We start from the raw sequence: 21,168 nt of genomic DNA, 5'->3' as shown, positions 1-21,168 counted from the left end.
TATTTCATACTTTCTTTTCTAGGAGATTACCAAAGTTTTATTTCATCAACATGAGGGCAACAATGAAAACAAAGAGGAAGATGTGGAATCAAGGGAGTTCATCCAGCTCAGGAGAGAAACAAAGGCAATTCCCATCCTAAGGCCATTTTAGGATGACCACTGTGCCAGTGTGCATAGCAGACTGCTACAAGCTTTATGGGGGCCAGAGGGTAGTGGCTCAAGTAGGAGAAGTTCCATGCCCCCGCCTGCCTGGAACTGAGAAGATGTGTGATGTGACAATATAAAGTGGAGTTTTAAAAAATTCTATGAGTATAGTATTTAATATAACGACAGATTAAACTAAGAAAAGAAAAAAAGAAAGAAGAAATTATGCAGTCCATAACACATGCTAAGCTGTTAGGACATAAACATTTATTAAGTAGTTTGGATCAATCCACTTAATAAATGGAATTGTTAGGTATTTCTTTTGGATTAGAAATGTCTATGAGGGAACATGAACCAAGAAAGTTTGATAATCTCTGCCCCATAGCGTTTTCATTCATCCTTCCCCAGATCCTAGTCTCTAAACCCATATGTAGACTTATATCTAGCACTTAGTGGAAACCAACCAGAGCAGTGAAAAACTTTGCTTGAGGTACAAAAACTAGATGATGGGTACAGAGGAGAATTTCTATCAAGTTAAGTTCATTCGTTGACTTAGATCACTAACATATATATTCCTCACTCATCTTCTCTATCTCAATAAATGATTAACTCCATTCACCCAGTTCCTCGTGACAGAAGCTTTAGTGTCCTCTGCTCCCTTCCCCTTTTATCTTCCCTCCTATTCACTGCATTACCAGTTCTATCTCCAAAATACATTGAGTATTTGTCTCCTTTCTTACTACCATCATCACAGCCCAAGCCCTCACTGTCTGTCAGATTCCTGCAACAGCTTCCACACTGGTTTCTTCTTCTACATTTTCCCCATCCAATCAATTTTTTTTTTTTTTTGCGGTACGTGGGCCTCTCACTGTTGTGGCCTCTCCCGCTGCAGAGCACAGGCTCCGGACGCGCAGGCTCAGCGGCCATGGCTCACGGGCCCAGCTACTCCGCGGCATGTGGGATCTTCCCAGACCGGGGCACGAACCCGTGTCCCCTGCATCGGCAGGCGGACTCTCAACCACTGCGCCACCAGGGAAGCCCCAATCAATTCTTTACAGTGCAGCCAGATTGGTCTTTGACAAATGTAAATCCAATCAAATCATTCCTTTGCTTAAGAGAAAAACAAATAAAATACACGCCGGTTGGAAAGGGAGAAAAAAGACTATATTCACATAAGACATGATCACTTACATAAATGGAATCTATGAAGATGCTCCTAGAACTAGTAAGTTTAACAAGGTTGCAAGGTTAATATACTAAAACCAATTGTATTTCTATATATTAGCAAAGAATAGTTGGAAATTTAAAATTTAAGGAGTATCATTTATAGTAACATTCAAAAACATGAAATAGGTATTTAAAAAAAAAACATGCAGAATCTGTATGCTGACAACTACAAAACACCAATGAAAGAAAGATATCAAAGAGGACCTAAATGAATGGAAAGATATATCATGCTCACAAACTGGAAGATTCAATATTGCTAAGATGTTAACTATACAGATTCAACATAATCATAAGCAAAATCCCAAAAGAATTTTTATATATATAGACAACCTAATTCTAATATTCATAGGGAACGCCCAAGACACTAGAACAGCCAAAACAAAAAGAACAAAGTTGGAGAACTTACACTAACTGATTTCAAGGCTTAGTATATAAAGCTACAGAAATCAAGACAGTATGGTATCGGGTGAGTAGAGAGACACATACATCAGTGGAACAGGACAGCCCAGAAAGAGATCCACAATTATAAGGTCAATTGACATTTGACAAAGGAACAAAGGCAATACAATGGAGAAAGAAGAGTCTTCTCACCAGAAGGTGCTGGAACAATTGGATATTCACATGCAAAATGATGGACCTCAACCCATATCTTTCATCTTACACACAATTAACTCAAAACAGAAAGTACACTTAAACATAAAACCTAAAGCTATAAAATTCTGCTCTGCATCTAAAGATGCTGTTAAAAGAATGAAAAGACAAGACAGAGATTAGGATAAAATATTCGTAAATAACATTTCTGACAAAAGACTTGTATCCAGACTACATAAAGAACTCTTAAAACTCAATAATAAGAAAATAAACAACACAATTTAAAAATGGACAATCTGAACAGAAACTTCACCAAAGAAGATATATGAATGGCAAATAAGTACATGAAAATATGCTCAACACATCATTAGTCATTAGGAAAATGCAAATTGAAATCACAGTAAGACACTACTATGCACCTGTTAGCTTGTCTAAAATAAGTATCAAATGCTGACAACAATGCCAAGCAACTGAACTCTTACACATTGCTGGTGGGAATGCAAAATACTATAACCACTTTGGAAGACAGTTTAGCAGTTTCTTAACTGTCTTCCAAAGTTAAACATACACTTACCAAAAGAGCCAGCGACCCCACTCCTAAGTATTTACCCAAGAGAAATGAAAACATACGTTTGCATAAAAACCTGAATACAAATGTTTGCAGTAGTTCCGCTCATAATCACCCCAAATTGGAAATAACTCAAATGCCCTTCAACTGGTAAAGAGATAAAACAAACAAGGCTGTTGGTACAGCCTTGCAATGGAATACTACCCAGCAATAAGAACTATTGATAAACTATTGATAAATGGAATACCATGGATGAATTTCAAATACAGTATGCTAAGTTAAAGAAGCTAGATTTTAAAAGCTACATAGACTATGTGATTCCATGTACATGATACCCTAGGAAAAGGCAAAATTATAGGAACAGACAACAGAACAGTGGTTGCAGAGTTTGGGAGTGGGAGAAATGATCGCTTATACCAGGGTGTCATGTGGGATTTTGGGGGGAAGTGATGGAACTGTACTATAGCTTGATTCTAGTGGTGGCTATACACCTGTATGCATTTGTCTAAACTCACAGAACTGTACATCAAAAGGAGTGAATTTATTGTAGGTAAATTTTGAAAGATGAATTAAAACAAAAAAGAAACAAGAAAAATGTCAATTAAAAAAAAAAGTAAATCAAATCATGTCATCCCCTTATCAGTGGCTTCTCATGACACAGCACTAAATGACATAGCCCCTGCTTATTTTTCTAGCTCGTATAAGTTGTACAACTTTTCCTCTACCTTGTTTATCATTATTTGTAAATATAATTTTTTTGTTGATTATCTGTTTAATATCTGTCAGCCAGAATGGTTAATAATTATTGAATACTTACTAGATGCTGAGCACTGTTCTAAGTACTTTATGTGGATTCATTTATTTAGTCCTCGCAACGGCTCTAGGAAGTATCCCCGTTTTTACAGATAGAGAAGCCAAGGCACTGAGGAGTTAAGGAATTTGATTAAGAGTCTCATAGCCAGTAAGAGGCAGAGAAACATACTGCATCCCTATTAGGTTTTATAATCTGATTTAATCTGTATATAAATCCAGTGAGATTTCCAGATGTGGACACTCAAGCCCAGAGGATTTAAGTAACATGCATAAGGATACAGAGCTAATTTGTTTTGGTATCAAAATTCAAATTCTAGGTCTTTGTGAGTCAAAAACCTGTGCCCTCCTTTTCCCTAAGAATTTAGGCTCTAGGTTGAAAAAGTATTACAGGAGGCAAAGGTAAACTACACTTGTGGAAGCTTTTACTTCTTGTGTAATAAACTGTAATTTAAGTATTTCCAAGGATTATATTCCACTTGGGAGAGCCTGTGGGTGGGAGGCGAAGTGATGTGTGACAGACGAAGGGCGGGAGAACATAACATGCTGGTTTGAACCAAGCACGATGTCTTATCAAGTTTCTTTTCCTTTACTTTTCAAACGCCCACCATGTTGACCTGCACCATCTCTGCTGTTTGCTATTCTGGTTGCGTGTGCATGAACCACACATCACGGCAAATTGCAGAATTTCTCAATCATTAAGGATTTACAATAGGTTAATTTTAAAATGGGCTGCATTTCACAGCTGCAAAGCTTTTGTCTGATTTCTCGACCAAATGAGAAGCCATTATTGGACTGAAGACCTTTCCATGGGCAATGACAAGCAAAAGAAAAAGGTTGTGTGGGCAGAACAGGCAGCTCTGCCAGGTAAGGTGAGGTAATGGTTAACAGCTCACTAAACAGACTGCCAAACTCTATGGCACAATGTATCGCACTGTTTAGTACCAAGCATGATGAGAATTTATAAGTAGATCACGGGTTCAGTGCACACGTGGGATAATAACGATATACAACCAAGGAAAGCTTTACAATCTATAGGCATAGATTGTATGCCTATAGGCAGTTTTACTGCACTTCGATTTCACTTCACAGATATTGTGTTTTTTGTTGTTTTTTTTTTTTTTTTTTACAAATTGAAGGTTTGTAGCAACCCTGCTCTGTCTGATGATGGTTAGCATTTTTTAGCAAGAGTATTTTTAAATTAAGGTATGTACATTTTTTTAGACATGATGCTGTTATTGCACACTTAATAGACTACAGTTTGGTGTAAACATTACTTTTATATACACTGAGAAACCAAAAAATTCAGGTGACTTGCTTTATTGCGATATTTGCTTTATTTCAGTGGTCTGGAACCAAACCCGAAATATCTACAAGGTCTGCCTGTACCATTAATGTGGGGAGGAGGCTAAAATGCAATATGCATGCCTAACACGTTCTTCTTTCTAAATAGTTATAAGTACCATGACAGACTTGACTGATGTTGCTTGTTTTTTAAGATGTCTGTCTCACAGCCAAAGTAAGCAATTCATAAAGTATATCTGTCAGATTGAGTTTGATAAATGGTCTATCTATTGGCAGTAACAAACACCTAACTTAAAATCGTGTTACCGGTCATTAAATATCCATGCTTAACAAAGTTCACAATACACTGGATCTAATGTTTGAGCTAGGCAGGTCACTAAAATGTCAATGCATAGTTCAAATTTACTTCAACGAGTCCATCATTTACTCTCCAAGGACTTGCTAACAATTTGGGTCCAATAATGTTCATTTGTTTATTCCTTTAGCAATACATGCTGGTTACATATAACTTTATCTCTTTCCACTGACCCATTTAAAACCTGTCTATTCTTTTCAAGAGAACTGTCCTCCAGCTGGATCAATGTGTCAATAAACCAAAATGCTACCATAATAAGTAAAGATTTCCTTCCTGTTCTGCCTACTATTTAGAGGAAAAAAAAAAAAAAAAGGTTGACACTCTTCCCTTTTGATCATCTTCCAGAGTAAACCTGGTCTTTAAAATGACTTGATTTGCCCTATCAGCATTAATGGGCACAGACCCACAACACCTTTGAATCATTAGCTTAGGGACACAGAACTCCTTAGTTTAGTGATAATGCTCTGTGGTGACTGCGACCCATCTGAGCAAACAAAGCTTTCCAGGATTCCTTTCTCACAACTCAGCACCTCGGGTCAGTGCAGACTCTCACTGAGATACTTGGACCACAGTAGCTGTAACTTTGCCATGCACACTGCCTTCTATTTTTATATATGCTTTCTCAACAACTATATTTCTTCTTCTTTGAGAAAGAAGTTCTGGAATTATTGACAAAAGCATTACACAAACACAGAGTGACAGTACACTGCTCAAAACCCTGGAGTTCTGTTTTGTATCTTTATGTACCTTCTGAATGACATTCACGATGGATTTATTTAAATCTGCCTCCTTAGCTCCAGGTATTGGGGATATCAAAAACCACTCAGAAGAGGTTGAAAGTTTTAAAATGGTTACAATAAATTATCTGTATCAGCTGTCACAGTCCCTAAATACCTTCCTCAAAAACAAACATCTTTTTTTCCCAAAACACACTACAAATACCTTTCATAAAATCCAGTATTCTGGAGTTGATAGGAAACTTGGAGGTCATCAAATCAAACACTTTTATTCTGAAATATCTAAGTACTAAAGTGCATCCTGCATTATGTCTATGAATTAGTGTATCTTTATGGGTGTGAACATTCATGCATTGAGGAGATTATAAAACCAGATGAAATAGCAAATTCATTACTTTGGTAACTTGTACTCAAAACTAACTTAATGTTTTTACCTAAGATATTTATTTTTTTGAATTAATTTTTATTGGAGTATAGTTGCTTTCCAATGTTGTGTTAGTTTCTTCTGTACAGCAACTAAGAGATTTATTTTCCTTCAGAGATATTTACTTTTAAAATTATTGACTGAGATTTTTTTCCTTCTTGGGGAAGGGAAAGGGAGGGAATGAACAGTTTTTGAACACCTGCTTTGTAGCCAGCACTGTGCAGGGCACTTTATATACTTTATTATCCTTCATGCTAGAGGAAAAGGAAACTTTTATTGTTGTTCACTCCTAATCAAGAAATTACTAAATAACTAAATGCTAATGGAGTATCCTTTGCAGTCACCATAAACTACAGGCAATGTGCGGATCCCTTTAGGTCATGTTAAGTTTAATGTGATATAATCTTCTAAAACAGAAACGGTAAGAAACACGGGCTCCATGAGAAAAACAAACAAAAATGAGCAAACAGACAAAAAAACTCACCAGCCTCCAGTGCCATGGGTTGGCTAATACTAGTGTGGAGAAAAGAGGCCTGGACAGAAGTTAGGAGGAAATCTCTATAGTGGGGAGGGAAAAGATGCGGGAGTAGACAAAGGAAGTTCTCAGCGTCCTAAGTCACGTCTGTGAAATTAAAGTGCTTTCAGCTGAGTAATACACAACAGAGGACGATTTCAGTGATGATTAGAGCTATTTAAATTTTTAGTAGGCTCCAGTGATTTAAAACAGTCTTTTCTGTCCGGGAAACCGGTTTATCTGCTTTTATTTTCAAACTTGGGGGCGGTGGGGGGGGAATCTTTGCAAAGAATTATTCATGTATGTAAAATGCACAAAAATACTATTATGTAAAGATGTCTACATTTAGAAGTATGTGATTGCCCAATTTTTGAGAGATGAGAACTCACATTTGGAACCAGATTAAATCTCTCACTTAGCTCCCTCCCTCCCCCACGCCCACACTCTGTTAGGTTTTCATTCTAGTCCAGTCCTGGTGAGGATATATGGCAATGCGTCCTAGCGGGAATAAAGAGCAAAAAGTACATGGGCAATCCTCCCCTTACCCCCCCACCCCCAACACACATATCTTACCACTCAACTGCTCTTATCAAGCCTCCAGAGAGTATATTCTGAATAAGGTAGCCGTGGTCGCCTATGAGGAACGAAATTATTCTCTGGACTGTAGTGCTAAACTACATGGAATTAAGTCTGAAGATTAAAATAAGGTGGGTGGCTTTTCACCTTTCCTCTGAAAAGTACCTAGCACAATCCTGATGCTTCATAAAAATAACATATCAGGTAAGTGGCATGCTTGGCAGGAACGCTTTTAAATCGCATGTTACAGGATATTCTCATCCTAGTGCGCCTCCCTCGAATTTTGACTAAGTCAGCTCAGCCCCACGACTACAGAAAGCACTGAGTGAGTCTCCGACGATGCTCCTCCCACCAGTGCCAACCTGTGCCAACTTTTAGGCCAGGACACCTGCCACCCTGAGCCCCATGGCTTCCGCAGTGGTGGATGTTGTGCCTCTGGCTCACTGCTTGAGGGTCTGCTCTGACCAAATGACAATACAGGAAGGATGTTTGTTTGGGGGGTTTATTCAGAGTTGGAGTGCTGGAAAGTAACAAGGTGCGAACACTCACAGCCAGCTGCTGGCTGCCACAGAAGACAGGGCGATCACCTCCTGGTACTGTTCTGTGCCCGAGGGCTCCAAATCGTCACCGCTTTAACTTGCTACCACACTTCAGATGTTACCACTCTCGTTTCCATTTTTGCTTTTGAAACATTCCAGGAACAACTGAATCCTACCCATCTAATTGGTGCCAAATTTACATACAGTCATGTCCCCCCCACTACGGTGTTCAGTGGACATTCTAGTCATTGTCTGTCCTTAGGAAAGGGCGGGGGCTAAGTCCCTGTTTTAACCATCACACAGTACAGCCTGGAGTTTCACCAGCAGATGAATGCTGGGTAGCCCCACTCCAGAGCCTGCTGATGGCACAGCAAACAGCTGAATTTAACCCCTAATTAATCATGAAATATCAACTCCCAGTTAAAGAGGTTGGCAATGATTTGGTAAGTTAGGGGAAGTGGCAGAGTGAACATCTGGGATTTTTTGTTTTAATCTGACATAATAAAAGGAAAAGTAGCTCATTCTTACATTTCTTTTTGCTGGTTTTTTTTTTTTTTTTGGCTTAAATAACTCTTTAGAAATCGAAATCCAACAGAGAACAATTATGTTAATAACGCCAGGAAATCTGTTTGCTTTGTTATATTGGGCTTCAAAAGCACTTCAACTGAACTTACATTTGTGATCACAAGTAATGCCTGTTCTTAAATCCATTTAAAATGTTTACTTTATTACAGCTTATTATAAACGTGAGTCTGAGATGCAGCGCCATGGCTGCTCAATTTCCAGGCCACAATTTTATGATAATCATATGAAATGTATTCCTGTGTCAACAGCACTGCCTAACAATGCCCCAAATGGGGTTGTTCACAGCGCTGGACGCAGGGTAACTGCTACAAGCAGAGAGCTCTTCACTGGAGAATTTTAACTGAGTTTGTAACATGTACTCTTTTGCTACACTTAGCTCAGTTTAATTACTATGATCTCAGAATAGAGTTGAGCTCCTACAAGAAAACCGACCCTACATACCGAAACGTGACTGGGATAAATGGGTTCTGTTATTTTATTGTATGGTTGGAGACTCTTTTTGGATAGCCTTCCAATACCAGAGGGGATGAGACTGGAGAATTCTTCTGTACTTGATGTCCCCCTACTGCACACAGTGATAATAAGGTACCTGGAAGATACCTTCTGTCACCCCGGCATCTCACAAAGGAGTAAGGGAACATGTAATATATGCAGATCCAATAACTGGAAACAGAAAATGGGTCTAGAGGTGCCCCTCCCTCTCCAATATTGGCTTCTCCACACACTCATGCCTTCCTCGCTTTCGTGACGAGTAGCCCATGTAACTGCCTAGTTGTTGGAGTTGAGACCTCAAGCAACACTTTCCCAACTCAGCATTTTTTGAGGCTCTATTACGCAGGTACCAGGCCAAGCGTTTTTACGCTCATTATTTCCTTCATAAGATCTATCCGCATGCAGTGGACCGTCTACTTTTTAGAGGGAGGGACAAGCATGTACTGGCGGGAACCAGGATCATGTGGGAGTGAGCCGTACATTATTTTTTGCTTCACTCTTTCGTTTCTCCTCCTAGGACCGCCTCTCTGAATGGATAACAGGTCTGTGCAAATGCTCAAACAACCTTAAGACAATTCACTTTTTATACCTCACTGTTTTAGAAAGAGTACCAAGCCCAGAATCCTGGCTGAAAAGAGAGCACAGGAGCTCACCTAGGCCACCTCTCTTTTTAGACTGAAAACACAGGTTCACAGAAAGCCTACAATTTGTCCAAAGCATATGGCTCTGCAGGGGCAGACTCAGAATGAGGGTCCAGACACCCGGCATTTCAGTTCCGCACACCGACCCTGTGGTCTACAAGACTATCTTTCACCAGCAAAATGGGTAACTCTGCAGGCCAAATTCTTACTTGCAGTTTTGCAAGTTTCACCAAAGAGGAGAAAAAGGTTTGACCCAGTTTATCTAATGTATTAAAAATAGTTTATATCCCAACCTACTATGGACACACACACATACACGTTTCATTAAACAATTTATATTCCAACTTGGTGCACTTTGCTATTTTTTTTCTTCTATTTCATTTCATGAAAACAAAAACAAACAAAACTGGTTGAGATCCACTAAACTGCTTTCAAGACCAACCACCAAAGTTAGAAAAAAAAAAAACCTCACAGAGGATTCTAATAATAATAATTTCAAACAACTAACAAGGAAGTAGGGGAGGCATTTTACCTTTTCTAGCGGGAACTGCATAAAAAATGGAGGCAGACAACCCTCAGGACAGCAAGCCAGACCCCACCGGCTGGCTCCTCCACCCTTCCCCACGCCCTCGCCCTTCCCAGAATGATACACTGTGCTGAGGCTTCCCTGGGCCAGGCAAACATGCTCAGCCGTTTCTCCAGTTGTCCCTCTCTGGCACAACATGCTGGCCAAGAAGAGCTGATACTTGACTTTAATAATTTCAGATGACACTTTTCTCTAGAGAATTGGGTCTGTTTTGTCAGCTCCTGAAATACCACGTGATATACTATTTCAGAGTATAATTTCTTCCTTCTGTTTACATTCTCCCAGATGGTAAGCTCCTTGAGCAAACAAAACAAGGACCCTCGTTTTGCTCACTGCCAGATCCCACTGAACACAAAAGAGGTGTTCAATAAATATGTTTAAAAAAAAAAAAAAACCTTGATGAGCATTATACAAAGAAATTATAGAAGTGACATCAGATTTTGAAACATTCCAGCCACTATTAAATGATTTTCACCCCCTGGACTGGTCAGGCTCTCACATCATCCTCTCTTCCCCTCTGGCTAACCAGCTCTCTTTTGTCAGGATCACCTTCTCTGGGAAACCTGCTCTGACTCCACAGACTCTCTGCTTCATTGATGTGCTCTCACAGTACCTTATTCTTCCCTTATCTTAGAAAAATGGCCTAGTGAATTCTCTACGTCTTCGGCTTGACAATAAGCTCCATCAGGATGGAGCTTTAATACAGTGCCTTGCACACAGTACATCCTCCATTAAAAATTTTACATGCAAACATGCATGAAAAGTTATGTACTTCTGGCCTGAAAAACCAAACCAAACCAAAATAGAATAAATCCAACCTAATGACCTGGTTATACGGGTAATTAGTAGTTGACTCAATCACAGCTTTCTGAGTAGAAGTCCTTTTAAACCATGCTGCCACATAAAATTAGGCTTTTCCTTTGTGGATGTGGGTATGACTTCTAGTGAAAGAGGAAATAGGATGTCAGCTACTGGGGAGAACTGAAGGGGGAAACAGGGAGGAGAAAGTAAGCAAACACCATCCACCACGCATTTCTATGTCAGATGGAAAACAAACACACAAAAGTTTAGGCATCCCGTTGCATCATATTCATTATAAACCAGGAATTTTCTGCTTCCTAAAATATTAAAGATAATGATGCATCCATCCACCCAGTATTTATCAATATTGTTCACAGTAGGAAAAAAGATAAATGTATCCTTCCTTTTTGTATCAAATATACAAATAGGAGAAGCACTAGAAAAATACACAGTGTAAATATGCAAATTTTAACTAAGTAATTCATTTACATAGCTCCACTCACAGGAACTCAAACATCTTTGTTAACATTAACCCTTCACATTCTCGTGAGCTAGTTTTGCAAGATTCCTATTTTAAACAGTGACTTAGGACCCATGTAAATAAGGATAAATTCAAAATAGTTTCTGCCTTCCTGTCTGCCACTCTAAAATGAATCTACATTTCCTTCTTAAAATAATTTTCCATAATAAATCTTAAGAAAGATCTCCATCAAAATTTCCTACAAAATCTGCAAATAGTAGGGTCAGCAAACTGTCTCAAGAAATATGATTTGCCAAGTTAGTTCAATAAAAATATTCAATAGGACACAAGCTGAAAGGCTATAGACCAAGAAAAGACATACGACAAGACACTGAGAGTCTGCCTTGAGGGTATAAAACGTTGGTTTCGAGTCTCTAATAATTGATCACTTTATTAATGATCCAACAGAGGACTTAATGAATAGCCTACTAATAGGATCTAAATTCAAATTCGAAGCATCTTTTGAATATCCATTAGGAAAAGTAATATAATGAAAATTTTAGAGAAGGTATTTTTGCAGAAAATAAAATGTAACTTGGAAAAAATACAAAAGATGAAGTCCTGGTAAATATTTAGTATGTAAGGGAAAATGGAAAGGCTGTCATCACTGTGGAGAAAGAAATGATAGTAGACAGATTATCAGAAAAAGATTTAAAATAAGACATTCCACTATTTTTATATACTATTGTTATTATTAACAGTTCTCACCCCCTTTGACAGAAAGAGTCATATTACTGTAGCAGGAGGCAGAAGTTTGGAGGAAAGACTTTCTTGAAGGAAGAAGAAATATCCCACTGATGGATGAAGAACTGGGCTTAAGTTTGAGTAGGTTGCTAGGCTCTTTTTTCCATTCTTCTTTCTATATTCACCCAGAAAACTACAAAATGCCTGTATAAAGTAACAGGGAAGAAATAAACACAGAGGCATTCATTCCTTTGCATTTTTTTTTCTGTGTTTGGGGTGTGTGTGTGTGTGTGTGTGTGTGCACGCACGTGTGGGTGTGTGTATGATATGTATGTTTATGATGTATACATATTTTTTTCAATTTTAAATAACAAATGCAGAGCTTTTAGAAAGCCTGTAGGTGATATTTGGATACAAAAAAATTTCTAAAATGGAGACAGAGTAATAAATCAAACCCTGCAATTGAGGCTCAGATAGAAACAGAAAGCACCTCTGTCATTTTTTAACCTTCCAAGGCCTAAAGATGAACAAATTCCAGCCCTCAAACACACATATACAACTGCCTGTGCAATCAGAAAATGACAGATTCAGGAGGAGATTCTACATGCTTGATAATCAGCCCTGTAATCTTTCCTCTTCCCTATACCACACTGGCCAACATACAATTTAATTTCATCATTTGGATGTGTGTGATTATTTTTATTTATAGCCTCCAGATCTGCAGATATAGAACTTGTGGTTTCTAGTATTTACTCTACCTGAAGGTGTATCACAGGTACAACACTCTCCTGCTCTTTGGAATGGGAGTAGGGGTACTTTCTCCTTTTTAAGAGATACAGGTCATTTGCACAACAAATACTTCTTCAGCTTGTATTATTGTACAGTCATATTCTGATGAGTCCAAAGAGCTTCCCCTACCACCACCTGAGGGGAGGGAGGAAGGTGGGAGGACATTTGTATCAGAAAGAGACCAACCACAATTCCTCTATGGCTGGGGCCATCTTCTAGCACCCGCCCTGCAGAATGAGCAGGAAGGCCTCTTCCGACTGCTATCTCTGACACGCGTACTGCACGCGTACTGCTGAGCTCCTTGGAGTAGATCCAGTTCTTTTAGGAAAGCCAGCATGGTTGTGACATCTTGTAGACCTAACTTATTCTGAATTCTGCTCTATAAGGAAGACTGTTTTAGAGTAATTCCAATTTATTATTACTAATTAATATATCGCCCTTTGGTAAACCAGACCAAATTTATAAGGAAGAGCAGACATATGTTACCATGAGGTCACAGACTGTGTTTACAAAAGTCAGACAGCTAGTGACAAGGTTTCAAGCTTACTTTCCCCTGACTCCAAAGCTCTTAACCATGTGATCTGAATAGAATTCTCAAGGCATTTATTTTATTTGACTTTGAATGTCTTCACTTTCTTTTATAAATCCTTAAAGTCAAATAATCATAAATGACTGTATTTTAGTTTAAAAAGGATGCTAGACATGATTTACTGAAAAACCGTATTTTTAATTAAAAAAAAGAAACTCTTTTAAGACAAAGACGAGAACCCCAAATCTCATACCCAGTCCTGAGATCCTTCCAACATACCAGACTGCTTCCTTTTAACTTCTTCAAATAACCACACAGAGTGCAATTTAAGGACAATTCAGTATTTTCCTCACCTTGCTAGATTACTGAGACAATTTAGGAAAGAGTGTGCTACAAAAGAATATAAGGAACTGTGGAGTAGGTAGAACTAGATTAAGATCTTGATTCCAGTGCTTTTGACACATTTGTGGTGTGCTCCGTGCTGTACAAGCCTTAGGCTCTATGCTACGCCACTCTATGCTGTTCAATTTTTAAGCCATGTAACCTGGAGCACAATGCCAGATGGTTCCTATTGGGTCTGCATGAGTTAACCTATGTAAACCTTTTGGTAGACATAGGGGGCTGCAATTCTGTTAGCCTGCTTTCCTGTTATTTCCTGGGGTTTATTCTGCACTCAATTTATATTAGGAAAATATGATCATGTATTACAAACAGAAGAATTCTTATTCTATTTCTGTTAACTTCCATTTTAAACGACAAGAAAATAAAACTAAATAAACTGAAGAAACTAAAGCCCATGCAGTTCACCTTGACTTATTCAATATATGCTTTACTGAATATGCTTTATAGAGCATATTTATATGCTTTTATATAGCCTAAGACTATTAATGGTAGTAGAGGAAGGCAAACAACTGACTGTTTGGTTTATTTTCATTCTATTCTTTGTTAACCTGAATTGGAAAAGTGGCTATTCCACGAGGTTATTTATAAATTAAAACCAAAGTGATACCTGGCTTTGAAACAATACCTTGAACTCCAAATCAAAATGCCTCCTTAAGTTAGAAGCCTGCAGCACAGACAGAAACTCTCAAGCACAGCCACATGCTCTACTTTTTTAGAAGAGGTGTATCGAGTTTTAGGCAGCCCAGGTTCCCTAGAAGCATACCTGTGGTGTTAGTTATGTACTCAGTTTCTCATGTCACAATTCCTCATATGAAAGAAAAATGTAAAAAGATCAGAAGATCCTAATGTTCTGGATCCCAAGGTGATAAAAGAACAAGGTCCCTATTTGTAATGGCTCATTAAATGCCTTAGAGAAGAAGTGATGGGGGGGTAGAAGGAAACACCATTTTTTAAAATGACTTTTATAAGCCTAGATTTGTGCTAGATGGTTTATCCACACTATTCTATAGAATTCACATCATGATTTTAAGAAGTAGATGCTGCCATTTCCATTTTATAGATATAAAACCAAGGTACATACATTGGATGAGAATCCCACCAGATTCGTCTAGTTCTGAAGTCTATCCTAAGGTTCAGGGATTGGTTTGCTTTTCAACTGAATGGCAAATCATCCTTGTGCAATTTAATAGATTCATGAAAAAATTTCCATAAAGATCTCTAAAAGCTAATTATGAAGTTAATCCCACACCCCATAAAGGGCATAAACATGTCTCACACACCAGCCTGCCACATTTCTCACAACTAAATTTCAGCAAAAAAGCACAAGAGCCAAAACAAACTAAAAAACTGAAGGGTTCTATTTTTTTGGATAAGATATACTTTTTCTTTAATCTGCCAGATTTCTCTATTGGTTACATAGCATGAGCAATTTTCTCACAGGAAATCTCTTGTATTTATAGCAAGCTAATTACTCTCTAGAAGTGACTGTCATATGTATGTGGATGGTTTTGGATTCAATTTTGTCAAAAGCTGGGAAATTAATTCATGTCTCATCCCATGCAAGCCTTATGTTTTAAGAGATTAAAGGCCACTGCAAAGACCTATTACCAGGGAATTTCTGAAGACTACCCTTAATTTAAAAATACATTAATCTACTTCTTTTTGGATGATATAATCTATGAGCCTGTTTGTTATGGTCAGCTCAATGTTCTACCTAATTGTGAGGGAAATACCTGTTTATTAGAAATAACAGCTTTTTGCTTTAAAGTTCAGACCAAAAAAAAAAAAAGAAAGCTTGCATCTTAATCATAAATGTACTGCATTAAGACATAAAAACAAAAGATTCCAGCAAATAAGAAGCTCACTAATTTTATATACCAAAAGCTACAATATGCTATTTACTACACAATTAACTGTTTTCTCTCAAGAGAGAGATGTAAGTAACATTTTGCAAACTTCATTTTGTTGAAATATATTCCCGTCTGCTGAGCTTCTTATTTTGTACCAGCAAAAGTGAAATATGCTACTTTTGCTACTGTCAAACAAAAAACATTTAAATGATTACCAATTTTGATTCTTGCTCTAATTTTTTTCAGCTGCATATGGTAATACATTTCAAAAAATGATGTCAGGGATGCCACTTTACTATAGCAAAGTATTAAAACAGACATTTGGTGTTATCAACATTTGCTGCACCCCTGAAGAACAATATGGGGAACTTTTTTTATTTTAGAGGAGGCGACATCTACTTCTAATCTATATTGAGTCCCTGTAAAGCATGTGCTACTACCATAATAAAGGTCTCCAGCAGTTATGAGGCTTTTGTATAAGTGACCCTAAAAAGTTTAATGGGTTTCCAAGACCACTCATCAACATACAGAGAGCCTACTATTCACCTACTTCAGTCTGTGTGATATATACTTTCTCGATTCAAACATGGAAAGTTTCAGTGGCAAGTAAAGACCTACGCGTGTAAAATCTTAAAAGTTAATCAGAATTCAGGAAAATATTAGATTTCACAGGCAGTATATATTATTTGCCAAGTAAGTGACACAAATCATATACCACTCCCAGAAAGAAAGGATGGCTCCTTCCCAGATATTGGCTCATATCTCCCGTACAGTTCTTATTGTATTATTCTTTTTGCTATTAAGCTATTTGTATACATACCTTAAGAGCCTAGAATAGGCAGATTTAAAATTTTTCATTTCTGAATCCCACCACGGTACTGAAAAATACCCAGCACTTGGTACATGCTCAATCAATGTTTACTTGAATACCTGAATAAATGAATGACTGGTGACGATGATAAAGGTGATGAAGACAGCAGCCACACTCAGGGTCAGGTGATGTCCTAGGTGCTTCGCATGCATTAACTAATTTACTGTTAGTTTTCTCTTGGTACTTTACAAATGTGGACACTGAGGCACAGAGGGACCAGCTTGCCCCGACTCATCTAACCTCTTCATGCCCTTCAATTCTGGGCTTAAAGGTGACTTCTTTAGGGAGGTCCTCCCAACCCATGAGACAAAGCTACAGACACTTGCCCTCCATCCAAACAACCCCTTTATCTTCCCTATCATTACAGTCGTCACTCCTGAAGAACTGATTTAATCAGCAGTCTTGTACATTACACAGTGAGCTCCATAAAGGCAGGGACCATGTCAGTCTTATTCACTGCTCTAACTCCAGTGCCTATCAAAGTGCTTGGCACATAATGGGTACCTAATAAATTTAAGCTTCATGACTGAGTGATGTAGGTAGCCATTACATTTTCATTTAAAGAATAAGTAACAAACATGAGCAAATCTGAGGTGATCTGAAAGAGTCAATATAACTGCCCAGTAGGCATCTGAAGATTCAAAACTGTGGTTTAAGAGAAGAATGAGGTAAAGATTTGAGAGGCATCTTCAGGCTATTATTCCATGGCTATAAATGATCACAACAAAACTGTGACACTATGGTTGACCCATTTCTGAATACATATTATTTGTATATTAAGGAGAACCCAACATCTTATGTTTCTGTTGTAAGCCCCCAAAAGAAAAATTCCAAAAGGGGCCTTATTAAATAGTAAAATTAATTAAGATGAAACCATTCTTTAAGAGGTTCCTCTTTTTTTTTTTTTTTTTTTTTTTGCAGTACACGGGCCTCTCACTGTCGTGGCCTCTCCCGTTGTGAAGCACAGGCTCTGGACGCACAGGCTCAGCGGCCATGGCTCACGGGGCCCAGGTGCTCCGCGGCACGTGGGATCTTCCCGGACCAGGGCACGAACCCGTGTACCCTGCATCGGCAGACGGACTCTCAACTACTGCGCCACCAGGGAAGCCAAAGAGGTTCCTCTTAATAACAGTATAGTGCCTTTATGAGAGTGCCTGGAATCTGCCATTAGCATATTTCTAGTTTGGTAGAAAAGCTTCCAGCTTATATTAAAGCTCCTGTGTGTTTTCTTTTGTTTGTTTTTTGTTTTTTTTTTTTTTTTGCGGTACGCGGGCCTCTCACTGTAGTGGCCTCTCCCGTTGCGGAGCACAGGCTCTGGACGCGCAGGCTCAGCGGCCATGGCTCACGGGCCCAGTGGCTCACGGGCCCACTGCGCCACCAGGGAAGCCCCTGTGTGTTTTCTTTAAGATGACCATGGTGAAGCTGAAATACACTGCTACCGTGATTACACACCAGAAGCACTCAAGCAGTAGAGATGAGTCCTGTGTTGTAGGGACAAGCAAAGCGTTTAAACCTGCAGATGTACCTAAAAGAGGCATATGGATTATAAACCACACTACACCGCTACTGTGACAACAGATGTGAAAACTCCGGCAAGGCACTGGCTGACAAGAGAATAGAAAGCAGAACTGGTTCAGTCACTCTGCTTGACAAACTTGAAGATACACCTATGTTACGGGAAAAGTATTGTAAGTTTCAAACCTGTTTTACGTCACTTGATGCAGCTGTGAGTAGCAGTGACAGAGACATCAACTACTGCCACCGTGAAGAAAGGGAGACGGTGAGGAAAGGCAGCAGCGGGCTCACTGAAGAAAAGAAACCACTGCAAGTGAAAGAACATCATTTCTGAGCAGAGCTGCTAATGCTTTTTGCCTTCTTGGCCGTATTTACACTTATACAGCCAGTAAGCAGAACCACATTCAAATATTTAGGACCACGAGAGCAGCGTACGTAATTAAGAGAAATAAAGGGTAAGTCTGTAGGCCCTTCCAGCAAACAAAACAGTACCAGTAGTGCAGTACTGTCTTAAGGCAAATATGGCAGAATTAACACCTCCTTATTAAAAAAAGAAAAAACAGGAACACAATGTCAGTGAATGAAAGTACTACACTTTTCCAGGAGGATGTGGAGACACCTTTAGGCCCACTGGTCAAAGCTTATGGATGCATATAATCAGGTGCAAATTAAGGTTATTGATTTAACAAGCTTAGTCACCTAATTTTCCCTAGAAATTTTGGCACTTTTTAAGTTACTCACAGGAAAAAAAAAAAAAAGAAGCAAGAAAGGAACTGCCAGAATGTGACTTTGAGAAATAATAGCTGACAGCAAATCACCAACCCTGAAGCACAGTAATCTTGGGCCACTTTCTGAGGCAGTAACTGGCTTAAGAGATATTAACAATTCCTGAAGCCATCACTTTATTAAAGTACAGGCAAATAGTCCAAGACAATACTCAAAATAAAAGTTCTATAAATTATAGGACACTTTAAGAAGGTAGGGATACTTCCAATTTATCAAATGAAAAAATTAACATAAATGCTTGCTTAGAAAAGGTACATGGGAAAATTTTCATTAAATGATGATGTTGTTGGGTCACTGATCTCTCTACCGTCTTGCGTTTCTACAGAGCTTGCTCTGTTCAATGCACTGTTGTTGTATGGGCTGACTCCCTTGGAATACTTTTTTTCTTTTTTTTTTGCGGTACGCGGGCCTCTCACTGTTGTGGCCTCTCCCGTTGCGGAGCACAGTCTCTGGACGCGCAGGCTCAGCGGCCATGGCTCACGGGCCCAGCCGCTCCACGGCATGTGGGATCTTCCCGGACCGGGGCATGAACCTGTGTCCCCTGCCTCGGCAGGCAGACTCTCACCCACTGCGCCACCAGGGAAGCCCCCTTGGAATACTTGATCAACGTCTCCAATGGAAAATTTAAGTCAGCAATATTTACACAAAAACAGTGTTGTAAAGAACAAAGGGAGTGGGCTTAGGGAGTCAAGAAAACCTGCGTTCAGATCCAATTATATCATTTACTGGTTTGCATGACCACGGGCAAGTTCTTTAACCTCTCTGTATCTCAACTTTCTCATCTGTAAGTAGAAATAATATTTACTTTATAAGACTTTATAAATATTAGAAGGTATAATATGTCCTGGGCATATAATACGTGCTCAATAAAAATGATTTCTTTGCTCTTTATAAAAATACCTTATTTTTTTCTATTCCTAGTACAATTAAAGTCATATGTTACCATTCCATTTATGCCATAGATGTTTCTGTAAATGATCATTGATCTTAACAAAAACATCTAACTTTAAAAATAATGTCAAAGGTTGTTATGTCCAAAAGAAAGAATACATATCAAACCAAAAATATGCAAATTCTATTACTGTGTAGTATATCACTAGAGTTCAGGTTTCTGCTTCCAGATTACCACGCAGAAACACTGAAGGAAATGTTTAATGAAAATGGTACACTAGAAGAGCTAAATTTTTAGACCTATTTATGTATTATTTATAAATAATTATTATTTATTTTTAAGTCAATAATAGTCTTGATGCTATGTTTTTAAAGTCACAATTTTGACGGTAATTCTCTAAAGAAGCTGTGAATGCAACAATAAAGGGTCAAATATCACCTTCAATGGGGAGAAAGGTATAATGAACTGATTTCTTTCTCACACTAAAAATCTGCACTGAACAAACCTGAACCAATCAATCTGTTGTCTTTTTCCAGGATACAAATCTCCTGTGAAAACTATGTCTAACAGACTTGGGCTTAATCTTAACTTCTCAAGACACACACAAAGAGATGAAAATAACTGAAATAACAACTATGGAAAGGCAAGATCTTCAATGACTTGAACTGTCAGATTCAAAAGTATAACTAGTCACATTAAGAAAGGTTCTCTAGGGCATTCATTTCCTGTCACAAATAATAGTTCCACTTGAACAGCAAGAGAATATCAGAAAAAAACAAATAGAAACATTAATTTGAACTATTTTTATATTAGCTCTACTTCAAACAATATGAAGAAGATATAAAAATATTTTACTACCTGACAGTTATGACTTTAGGAATCCAGGACCCTTTTGTCATTGTCCATGGCAGTGAGCATTATTATTAGTTACTTTAGCTGGGTCTAAAGAAGCCATCTGAAATACTGATACAAATCAGCAAGAAAATGTCAGTTTTTGACGGTGAGTTTGGTTCTCAGCTAAAATTCTGGTGTTTCTCTAAAAAGGTATTAGTCCCTGCCCAGTTCCAAATTACAAATTCTTAAAGCGGTCTGTATAGTTTTGCTGTTAGTGTGTTTTTTTTCTTTTTAACTCTCTAACACCAATTTACCTCTTCAACCATATCTCGTATTACTTCCTTACATAAACTTTTTCTTTTATACTCAAGGCAAGACTTTATAGTTCCACTCCACACTTTGCATTTTATACTTCCCTAAAACACCTGTCATTCTCCTATTCCTGCAAGGAGTAAACAGAGAAAGACAAAGTCTTTCTTACACACACACACACACCCTACTATTCACCTAATTGGTAGGACAACACAGTTCTCACACACACACACACACACACACACACACACACACACACACACACACACACACACACACACACACACAC

General features: G+C 38.4%; 1 protein-coding gene across 6 annotated transcripts in view; it reads right to left on the bottom strand.

The window, feature by feature from the left end:
• RNGTT (RNA guanylyltransferase and 5'-phosphatase) overlaps positions 1–21,168 on the bottom strand; it is a 250,509-nt gene that overhangs the window by 40,252 nt on the left and 189,089 nt on the right. For 2 of the 6 annotated variants that reach the window (XM_027090750.1, XM_027090740.1), the window contains exon 15: positions 18,242–18,362. The exons of the other annotated variants lie outside the window; for them this stretch is intronic. In XM_027090750.1, the coding sequence (XP_026946551.1) occupies positions 18,252–18,362 (111 nt within the window). In that variant the 3' untranslated portion in view covers positions 18,242–18,251. The remainder of the gene's footprint in view (positions 1–18,241; positions 18,363–21,168) is intronic. 6 annotated transcript variants of the gene reach the window in all.

The sequence above is a fragment of the Aethalodelphis obliquidens genome, unplaced genomic scaffold (assembly GCF_003676395.1).
Source record: "Aethalodelphis obliquidens isolate GAN/ISIS:26980383/991018 unplaced genomic scaffold, ASM367639v1 scaffold3, whole genome shotgun sequence".
NCBI classification, from domain to species: domain Eukaryota; kingdom Metazoa; phylum Chordata; class Mammalia; order Artiodactyla; family Delphinidae; genus Aethalodelphis; species Aethalodelphis obliquidens.
The sequence above is the reverse complement of the archived record's forward strand: the minus strand, read 5'-3'. Positions and strand labels throughout refer to the sequence as shown.